The following is a 10,610-nucleotide window of genomic DNA, read 5'->3' as shown; positions in this document are numbered from 1 at the left end:
CCGCCTCCACTCACGCCCCTGCCAGGCACTTCTGGGGTGCCAGCCCCATCATCAGTGGATGGCATCGAGGAGATCATTGTGGCCCAGGTGGACCACAGCCTGGGCTCAGTCTGGGTGCCCAGCCACCGGCAAGTGAACCCTCCCTCACTGCGGATGAAGAAGCTCAACTGGCAGAAGCTGCCATCCAACGTGGTGCGGGGTGAGCCCCCCACGGGAGGGACGGGGGGACAGAAGCTGCAGTCCAGTGTGGCCAGGGTGGAAACAGGTCCCACATCTGCAGAGGCTCCCCTCCCCTCTGCAGAGTCTGAGGCCACCCCTCCCACACCCGCAGATCCTGTGTGTGCCTACTGGTCATGTTCCAGGGCTGGGCTGGGTTCCTATATGGTCAGGAAGTCAGGGGCCACCTCTGCAGTGCCTCTGCACCCACATGATGTGTCACCCCTGTGGCACTGCCCTGCCTGTCTCCCTTTGCCAAGGACCTAGTGCTGCTGCCTCAAAAACGTGTTTGGGGCACGGGTGGGGTCGGGCTTCTTTCACACAGGCCGTTGTGCACACTGCGGCATGTCCACGTCCATGCAAAGCTCAGAGGCAGCTGGAAGGGAGTGGGCTTGCAGGCGCTTACTGGGGGCCTGCCACTGACTGTGGAAGGGCTCAGTGCCATGAGAACCCCGTCCCCCCACCCAGAGCGCCACTGCATGTGGGCATCACTGGGCAGCCTGGGCGCAGAGGCCGTGCAGCCTGACTTCTCCAGCATTGAGCAGCTCTTCTCCTTCCCCGTGGCGACCAAGCCAAAGGAGACGGCGGTTGCCTCCGCCAGGAAGGAGCCCAAGGAGGTGGGAGCCGGGCCAGGGGGGGCAGGGCCACCGGTCACCACCCGGCCTGAAAGTGACAGCCCCACACCTGCGTTTTCCAGATCACATTTCTCGATGCCAAGAAAAGCCTGAACCTGAACATCTTCCTGAAACAGTTCAAGTGGTGCGTGGGGCAGCCCGGCTGGGCCAAGGCTTCCTCCCTCCACTCAGCCCTGCCCCTGCAAGCCGCACCTAGCTCGGGCGCCCTCCACCCCAAGGCCCCAGGGATGCCCCCACCCTGCACCCCCAGCACAGGCAGGCTGAGCCCCTCTCTACTGGCGTCTCCCGCTGTTTACTCTGTGGCCCCAGGCAGCCCACACCTTCTCTGTGCCTGTGTCCTCCCCAGTCCTGGTCAGCTCAGCCCATGGGGACCCGAGTGTTGCTGCCTGTGGTCCATCTGCACAGGTGGCTCTGCAGGAGGACTCATGTACACACCCCCTCGCCCACCCCCCTTGCCGTCCTGCCAGCTCCAACCAGGAGATCGTGGCCATGATCCGTGCTGGGAACACCACCAAGTTTGATGTGGAGGTCCTGAAACAGCTGCTCAAACTCCTCCCTGAGAAGCATGAAGTGAGCAGGTCCCTGGCAGGGTGGGGCGGGGCAGGGAGGAGGGTCCCAGGCTCCAGAGGGAGGGCATCCTGAAGGCCCCCCGCAGGAGGATTAGACCCTACCAGGTGGCAACCAAATGCCTGTCTGGCCTCACCAGGTTGAAAACCTGCAGTCATTCAAGGGGAACCAGGACAAGTTGGCCAGCGCTGACCAGTTCTACCTGCTCCTGCTGGGCCTTCCTTGGTGAGGCTGGCTGTGAGGACAGTGAGGGGCCAGGCCAGGGTCCCATGGCACCCCTGGGAGGGCACAGCCCCCTGCTGTGGGAGGAGGCCTGCTCCTGTCTGAGATCCCACGCCTGGTCAGCATGTGGAACAAGGACTGGGCAGGTGGGGGGCAGGGAGCCAGGTGGGGGCCTGGGGCAGCGCCTGATGCCCGTTTGGCCCTCAGCTACCCGCTGCGGCTGGAGTGCATGCTGCTGTGTGAGGAGACGGCCAGCGTGCTGGACATGGTGCAGCCCAAGGCACAGTTGGTGCTAGCCGCCTGTGAGGGTGAGTGCCCGGGTCGGGACCCTGCTGTGCCTGCCCCATGATGCCTTCCTTCAGAGTGCCCACCAGCCCTCACTGTGTACCCTACTCCCTTTTGAGCACAGGCCTCTCCCAGAGCATGCCAGCCAATCCCCTCTTGGCTACTGCTGGGCACTAAAGGACACCACAAGTTCCAGAAGCTTCATAGACCCCTAGCACACAGCTGGGTGGGATGGTGGTCACCTCAGTTGTGGATGGTGGTGAGGGTTGTGGGGGGGTGCGGCTGCTCCCCTGGGGCAGCCTTCTGGGGGTGGTGCTAACAGGACCAGACCCTGTCAAGGGCCTGGGGTCATATGAGCAGCAAGGCGGCCGGTCCTTCACCCTGCCTCTGCCGCAGGCCTGCTCAACAGCCACCGGCTGCCCATCTTCTGTGAGCTGATCCTCAAGATCGGAAACTTTCTCAACTACGTGAGTCGGGGTCTCCAGCAAGCGCACCCCCTGCCCTCCTGCCCGGCCCACCTCACCTGAGGGCAGACTTACTTCCGGTCACCTGTCTGCAGGGCAGCCACACCGGTGACGCCGATGGCTTCAAGATCAGCACGCTGCTGAAACTCACGGAGACCAAGGCGCACCAGAGCCGTGTGACACTGCTGCACCACGTGCTCGAGGTGGGCGGGGCTGGGGCATAAAGTTGCGCCACTTCCGGGGTGGGCGGGGCAGAGTACAGGAGGCGGGGCCAGAGGGGCGGGGCTGGGGAGTAGGGTAGCTCCACAAGGCGTCGGAGGTGGTCCCGGAGGGGCTTGGGGACCCTGGAAGGGCACCCTTAAATGATCCCTGCTGCACCTGACTCCCTCTCGGGTCCCCTCTAGCCTAGCCTTTCTAGACACCCTTTCCCAGGCCTGTGCCTCATGCTTTCTGGCCTCCATGGTTCTTGGCCAACCTTTGGACGCTCCGCTAGGTCACCAGGCCCAGGGCCAGCTGTCCGCAGGTGCGGGACAGACACCAGGAGTCATGGCCTCCAGGCCAGGCTTTAGGGTAGCCTTTTGAGGCCCATAAGTAGATGGGGTCCAGGTAGGAGGGGGGCCTCCCCTGGAGCCGGGTGTGGCCTCACTGAGCACTTCTGACCCAGGTGGTGGAGCAGAGCCACCCCGACCTCCTGCAGCTGCCACAGGACCTGGAGAAGACCTCCCAGGCCGCGGGGTAGGCCTGGACCTGCCCACCAGCCCTGCCCCAACACCTGCTAGCCCCTCCCCTTCTCCTGCCAGTCCCACCTCTGCACCGCCTGCCAGCCCCGAAATTGGGTCCCATCAGTGCATCTGTAGCCAGGCTTCCTTTGGAGGCTGTGTGCAACCTGATTCCCAGCATGGTGACACCCACCCTCCCGGGGCCCCATAGCCCCTCCCCAGGAGACTTAACTCACAACACAGAGACTGAGGCTGGGTACCTGGGAGCCAACCTGCCTCACCCTTGTGCCTCTCTGTGAGGGAGGGTGAACCACCCTCCACTTCACATAGGGACACCTGCTGCAGGGCTGGGGGTGCCTTCCTGAGGAGCTCAGGCCCATCTGACCCAGTGTCTGTGCCCCGGCATGGGTGCCTTGGGGTGATGGCTACTGTCCCCTGGGAGGGTCACTGCCCTAACACTGACCCCACTGGAAGCACTTAGCCCTCCCGCCACTACCGTGGGGGCCTGAGGCACTTTCTCGAACTCTGTGGAGCTCACTGCAGGTACCCTGGGGGCGCAGCGGGTCAGGCATTGGGCTGCTAACCACATGGTCAGCAGTTCAAGACCACCAGGTGCCCTGGCAGAAAGATGCTGGGTTCTACTCCTATAGAGATTTAGTTAGAAAAACCATAGGAGCAGTTCTACCCTGCCCTAGAGGGTTGGCTGTGCGTCAGAAGCCAGCCAGGCAGTGGGTTTGGTCGCGGTGTGAGCCACAAGGTCCCAGAGTCATCTGAGCATGGGAAGTGCGGGTGCCCAAGTTGTTGCCCCCCCCCCTGAACACATCGCTTTCAGGATCCACCTTGAGGTCATCCGCGCCGAGGCCAGCACCAACCTGAAGAAGCTTCTGGAGACAGAGCGGAAGGTGTCCACCTCCATCACGGAGGTGCAGGAGCAGTTCGCTGAGCGCCTGCAGGCAAGCGACTGGGGAGGGCGGGACCCCTGAGGGTGGCCCTGGGCACCAAGATGCCCCACGTGTGCATGTCAGGGTGCAGGACCGCCTGCAGCTCTTCCTCCCCCTGCTGCGAGGAAGGGGCTGCGGGAGCTACGGCCGCAATGAAGGTGGGTGAGCGGTGTGCCCTGTGGGGCCTTGACCGCGCTGTGCCCCCAGGCCAGTATTGCGGCCTCGCGGGAGCTGGGCGAGGTGTTCGAGGCCATCGAGCAGAAGAAGCTGGAGCTGGCCGACTACCTGTGCGAGGACGCCCAGCAGCTGTCCCTGGAGGACATGCTCAACACCATGAAGACTTTCCGGGACCTTTTCATCCGAGCCCTTAAGGTGGGACCCGGAGCGGGGTGGGGCGGGGCGGGGGCGGAGACAGGGGCGGGGCGGGGCGGGGCGAGGCCAATTGGGCCCTCTTCAGGTACTGGACTGGGGAGGCAGCCCCTGGCCCTACTGGACAGCTCCCCAGCGGCATCCTTGTGTAACCTGACCCCCGACCCCAGGAGAACAAGGACAGGAAGGAGCAGGCAGCTAAGGCGGAGCGTCGGAGGAAGCAGCTGGCAGAGGAGGAGGCTCAGCGGCCACGGGGAGAGGATGGGAAGCCTGGTGAGCATAGCAGGAGGGAGGACAGATGGGCAAGGGGCGTGTGGGGAGGGTAGGCGACCACCAGCCTTGGTGGGGCTGTTCCCTCCCTCCCCGAACCCCACACCACCCCCAGGGCCATCTCCCCGCCCACATCCCAGCCGTGCCCCTTGGGAGGAGTCCCGCGGGCCGCCCTGAGGCTCCGGGACCTCCCAGTCAGGAGCAGCAGCGCCAGACAGGAGGAGGTCTGCGTCATTGACGCCCTGCTGGCCGACATCAGAAAAGGCTTCCGGCTGCGGAAGACGGCCCGGGGCCGGGCAGACGTGGAGGCCGGGGGCAGGCTTGCAGCAGCCCCCCCAAGGGACCAGGAGCCTGGTGAGACTTTTGGCCGTTCTCCTGTTACCACCACGCCTCCTCCAGGAAGCCCTCCCTGACCACACTGCCACTGGCCCTGAGGTGCAGTTGCTGCCAACTGAGCAGGGGCCTGGATGCAGCAAGGACGCTGAGGGGGAGAGGCTAGGGTCTGCTCTGGGGACCCTCAGGTGCATGGCAGGGTGACCCCTTCCTGCTTCCTATGGCTTGCCATGGACCCAGAATCCTGGGCCGTGCCCTGCCCATGGGGACACACACTCTAGGCCACCAGGCAGCCCCAAGACCAGCGGGAGGCTCCCGGAGGAGGGGCTGTGCTGAACGGGGGTGGGGTGCAGGTCCCCGCCCTTCCCTGACTCATCCCTTCCTCCACAGTGGCCCCCAGTGAGCCCCCGAGAGGCCCTGGCTGCCCAGCCCCCAAGGCAGGCCTCCCCTCTGAAGCCTCCTCAGAGCCTCGGGGATGGGACCTCTCGGATGCCCAGTGCGCCCCGGAGGGCCAATCCGAGAGGCGCTCTTCCTGGTACGCGGATGCCAGTGAGTCCCTGAGCACCGGAGACCCTCAGGGTCCCCAGCCTTCTGCAGGGCCCTGGCCAGTGGAGCTCGGGGACTCTCAGGCCCTGAAGCCCCTCAAGTTCTCGTGGAACCAAGCTCCCAGCCAGCCAGCCTCAGACCAAGGAACCTGGGACCTCACTGCCCCTCTGGGTGCCTGCCAGGCCGAGGCTGACAGCACCAGCCAGCAGCACGGGGACGCCAGCGGCCCCAGCACTGGTCTCCCGGATGGGGGTGGGGACGAGGAGGACACAGCCCCAGAGTCGGCGCTGGACACGTCGCTGGACAAGTCCTTCTCCGAGGATGCAGTGACCGACTCCTCGGGGTCCGGCAGCCTGCCCAGGACCCGAGCTCGGAGCTCCAAGGGCAGGCGGAGGTTAAAGCGACCCTCAAGGACACAGGACGGTGAGGAAGGCTTCCTCCCATCAGCCCCTGGGCAGGTGGAGGTGGGGTCCGGGGACGCTGCTGGCCACCCAACCTGGCAGCAGCTGGAGAGGTGGCTGGACCCCATGCTCATGTGGAGTCTGCCCGGAGCCTGCCTTCCTTCCTGGGGGAAGGTCCCTGTGGTCCCCACCCTCGGGCTGCTCACGCCTGGCGGCCCTTGAGCTGGTTTTTCTCCTGAAAGCAGAAGTGGCCACCGACTCAGATGGCGATAGGCCAGGCAGGTTCTGTGCCCTGCAGTGAGGTACGTACCCACCCGCTGCTCCGTGGGCTCTAATGGTGGTGGCAGCAGCGGTGGCAGCAGCCTCTCCCAGGCACTAACCCCAGCTTCTGGCCCGCTGGCGCCCTGGCCTCCCCTTGCCCCCTGCAGAAAGCTGCGCGGTCCAGCCTCCCTTGCGGGTGTCCCCTCCCCCAGAGCCAGACGCAACCTCAGAGCTGGCCCGCCGGGCCGACGGCCTGAGAGTGGGCAGGCAGGGCTGGGGTGCCACATCCAGGGCCCCTCCCCCGAGGGCACGATGGGGTGGGGGGCTTGGGACCCGCCCTCATCCGGCGGGACAGGCTGAGGTTGTGGCGACAGGTGGGTGACCATGGTCTGGCTAGCCCTTCCTTACGCTTGACTGACCTCTGCTCTCGGGGCGGACCCCTTCACCCTGGGGCTGGAGGTGCTGTCCCTGGGGGAGGAGGCCTTTGAGGGGCAGGGTCCTGAGGGCAGGTGCTGCCAGGGACAGGCACCCTGACTGCTGCCCCTGGAGGCAGCAGAAATACAGAACTCACAGCCACTGAGTCAATGCTGACTCATAGCGAACCTATGGACAGGGCAGGACTGCTCTTGTAGGTTCCCGACACTGTAAGTCCTTATGGGAGTAGAACGCCTCATTTTCTCCCTCAGAACGGCTGGTGGTTTTGAACTGCTGACCTTATAGTTAGCAGCCTGCCCCTAGGGCAGTACCGTGTGGCTGGGACCCCTGCCTGTGAACAGGGCACTGACAGGGCCCAGAGACGGGCCAGCAGAGGGGCCTGTCCACCCCCAGGCGCCCTGGTGGTGATGGTGCTCCTGGGCGTTGCAGCCCACCCTCTGCGGGTGCCTGGCTGGCTCTCCAAAAAGTGCCGGCACCTTTCCCAGGGCTGGGAATCCCAGTGGCAGCTCGCCGGGGCTCCTGGACAGAGGGTTGTGTTAGTCTGGGTAGACTAGAGAAACAAATCCATAGACACATGTGCATAAGAAAGGTTTGTATACAAGAACAATTGAATATTGAGAAAACATCCCAGCCCCGTCCAGATCAAGTCCATAAGCCTGATATTAGCCCATATGTCCGATACCAATCTATAAAGTCCTCTTCAGACTCACAAAACACATACAATGATGCCAAATGCAGGTCAGTGGGTGGGGAGTCGTGTGGATCCAGCGGCATTGTAAGAATCTCAGCTCTGGCAGGGGTCTCCACGTGGCTTCTCAGGGCACTAGTATCGTTCCATGTGTCTTGTCAGTAGAGCATCTCTCAGGGTGTGAGCTGAGAGAGAGAGAGCGAAGGAGACACTCCCGTCTCCAAGGAGGAAATACAGGAGTTCCCAGTATCCTCAGGGGAAGGCCATACCCACACAGAGGCCTCACTGGCTATATAATGATTGACAGGCTAGACTCCACCCCCTCACTCATAATCCTCTCAAATTGACAACAGATTATATAACTACCACAGGGGTATTGTGTGTTTGGGGGCTACGTCTGGGAGCACGTCTGCATCCTGTCGTTGGGGGCTGGGGCCATGTCTGGGTCTGCCTGGTTGACTAGAGACAAATCCAGTGACACTCCTGCGTGTGTAAGAAAGAACTTTCTATCAAGAAGTAACTGTCGAGAAAACACAGCCCAGTCCCTCTCGGCTAGTCCAGGAATCCTCTCCAGACTCATGCAGCCTTGCGCACTGATGCAGGGCGCAGGGAGGCCACAAGCAGTGCATGCTGACACATGGGTCTACGGTCAGAAACATCCGGGCTCATGTATCATCTGAGTGGCCAGGAGGCAAGACGGTGAAGGCAGAAAGAGGGATCAGGGTCCCCAGACAGGAGAAGGCCATGCCCATAGGGAGGCACCGGAGGTTGACCTGACTGACAGGTTGGATACCACCCCTACATTTTTTTCACCTCTTCAAGTTGATGTGAATTAGGTAGCTACCATATGCAGTCTGGGGGCTGGGACCACGTCTATACAGCTGTAGGGAGGCAGCACCCACTTTGGCCTGCAGGCTGCAGCCACCCTCCCCCACCCCTCCTTCCCATCAGCCTGTCTGGGGGACTGAGGGCAGGCAGAAGGGTTCTAAGGCCCTCCCCCTGACTGGAAACATTTCAATCCAGCTGAGGATTGTCAGATTCCTGGGCGCTGTCATGTGCTCCCTCTGTGCGCCCCCATCCCTCCCCACCGCGGTCCCATGGTTAACACCACCATAACCCCCTCTGCCCTCCACCCCCTGCTGAAACACCTGGTTGACACGTCAGGACACATCACCCTGGGACCTGTAGCAGGGAGCCCCTAAGGGCATGGACCAGGGGTGTAGGCAGCTCACCCAGAGGCACCAGATGGTCATTGGCTTTCTGAGAAATCTGCCCAGCGCCCATGGGCACAACTGCTCGGCATCTGGTTCTGTCCTGCGGCAGGCCAGGGCAGAGTGTGTGCAGGAAATCTGACCTGGGCCGCCAGCGAGGGGTCCCTGGATGGCCTGGGGCAATCCGCCAACACCTCCAGCAGCAGCCCCAGGGTTCTCATGAAATATTTTGCACCCGAGACCCTTCGGGATCACAGGGGCATCAGGCCTCCTGGGCCCTGCTGTTCCAGGAACAGTCCATCTGTCCTTAAGCCTTGGGCTTTGTATTTTGGGTTTTTGGGGGGAGGAGGGGAAGTGAGACTATGCAGAGCAGAACCCGCTGAGGCACCTCACCTCCTGAGTGTAACCCTGCCCCCTGCCCCTCCCCCCTAGCCACCCTGCCCCAGGGTCTCCACTGACCTCACACACTGGCACCTGGGTCACTCTTTAAAAGCCCATGATGCCCAGGGCAACCGGCACCGACATGTCCACACACACCTGGGGCTAGGGGGGTGCTCCCCGTGTGCTATTGCTCATCCCTCGCACAGACGTGACTCACTGGACCCCGCCATCCCCCATCCCCTGACTGTGTCCTGTCAGCGGCCCCTTCCCTGCCCCAGCCAGCTCCTAGTCCCACTCAGAGACCCAGACCCTCCTCCGCGCACCCTTGGGTCCTTCACCTGCTGCCTCTCAGGAGCGCTGGTTCTCGGACTGCACTGCGCTGCGGACACTCGGGGTGGCACAGGGAAGAGGGGGGCTGGCTGAGCAAGATTACAGTGCAGGGACTAACTGGGCAGAGGGGTAGGCTACAGCCTGATGGTGGGTCTGGGTCATGCACAGGGCCATGGGACCTGGTGCCTTCGGCGCTAAGGTGCAGGGAGAGTCAGCAGGGCGGGCCTGTGGCAGCAGAGGGGACCCACCAGGGCCAGAGCAGGGCCCAGCAGGCTGCAGGACAAGATATTATGGGGATTGGCTTAGAGCAAGCAGGCCCTAGTCGGAGTGGGGTCTGTGCGGCACCCCTTTGCAGGAGGTGCACACCCGCACGCTGGCCAGGTCTCTCCAGGCCTACCTACACAGGAGCAACCTGCCAGAATCAAGGGCACATGCCCTGCTCTGCCTGTGTGGCCTGGGGCTACCACATGGGGAGCCAGGCCACTCCTGTCAATGTCCTCTCCCCACAGGCCCCAGGCTCAAGCCCAAAGCCAAGTGAGCGGCCAGAGGGCTGCCTGGCTTCGCCTCAGATGGACGTGCTGCTGGGACCAGCACCAGTGCCTTACCCAGCAGCGCCAGTGGGACCCCCGGATCATCAAAGTGCAGCGGGGGACCCCGGCAGACACCCCCCAGCCCAGCTTCCCCTGCATGCATGTGACCCCGTGCTGCAGGGGTCAGGCACCCTCCAGCCTCTCTCCCCGATCCTGCCATAGCCATGCTTCCCTGCACCCCCGGGACACCCCTGCTTCTGAGACTGAGACACGGTCCTCGCTGCCCACCGCCCCAGGACCCTGGGAACCCGAGAGAGCCCCCACCCAGCTCACCTCCCAGCTTAGCTGGGCACAAGCAATCTGGAGCCCCACTGCCCAGGTGGCTGAGGGACTAGGTGGGTTGCAGAAGGGGGGAATCCCATCCTTATGTATCTAGGAGGTAAGGGTACACAGCCAGAACTGGCCTCACCAGCAGAAAGCTCCCTGCAGCTGCTGCCCCCAACACTAGAGGGGGTTGGATCCCAGGGCCTGGCCTGGTGGTAACCCAGGAACAAGAAGGAACCAGCCAGAGAGCCCTCACTGCCCAAGGAGTGTGTGCCCTACCCCTGTCCCCTGAGTGTTCGGCCCCAGCACCACCTGGATGGGGTGCCAGCAGCCACCTTCCGCAATAAAGAGCATGCCTCCCCACACCTGTCCCTGCTGTGCTGACGTGGGCCGGGCAGTGTGAACGTTAGCGTGCCTGGAGGGATATGACGCACATCTCCTACAGCAGCCACACTGACAAAGTGGGTCCTCTTTTTTTTGGG

The 10,610-nt window shown here is 63.3% G+C and overlaps 1 protein-coding gene across 1 annotated transcript in view; it reads left to right on the top strand.

The window, feature by feature from the left end:
- LOC123521440 (inverted formin-2-like) overlaps positions 1–10,491 on the top strand; it is a 12,057-nt gene extending 1,566 nt beyond the window's left edge. The window contains exons 4-18 of the mRNA XM_045288032.1: positions 26–199; positions 685–833; positions 914–975; positions 1,319–1,421; positions 1,558–1,643; positions 1,848–1,948; positions 2,322–2,392; positions 2,485–2,592; positions 3,054–3,124; positions 3,941–4,061; positions 4,257–4,421; positions 4,589–4,691; positions 4,884–5,042; positions 5,412–5,990; positions 9,784–10,491. Coding sequence (XP_045143967.1) covers positions 26–199; positions 685–833; positions 914–975; positions 1,319–1,421; positions 1,558–1,643; positions 1,848–1,948; positions 2,322–2,392; positions 2,485–2,592; positions 3,054–3,124; positions 3,941–4,061; positions 4,257–4,421; positions 4,589–4,691; positions 4,884–5,042; positions 5,412–5,990; positions 9,784–9,812 — 2,081 coding nt within the window. The 3' untranslated portion in view covers positions 9,813–10,491. The remainder of the gene's footprint in view (positions 1–25; positions 200–684; positions 834–913; positions 976–1,318; positions 1,422–1,557; positions 1,644–1,847; positions 1,949–2,321; positions 2,393–2,484; positions 2,593–3,053; positions 3,125–3,940; positions 4,062–4,256; positions 4,422–4,588; positions 4,692–4,883; positions 5,043–5,411; positions 5,991–9,783) is intronic.
- Positions 10,492–10,610: the final 119 nt, after the last annotated feature.

Source organism: Echinops telfairi, unplaced genomic scaffold, assembly GCF_000313985.2.
Source record: "Echinops telfairi isolate 266 unplaced genomic scaffold, ASM31398v2 ScPeMD7_18;HRSCAF=68, whole genome shotgun sequence".
In the NCBI taxonomy this organism is placed as follows: Eukaryota; Metazoa; Chordata; class Mammalia; order Afrosoricida; family Tenrecidae; genus Echinops; species Echinops telfairi.
Note: the sequence above shows the minus strand (reverse complement) of the source record. Positions and strands in the feature narration are given on the sequence as shown.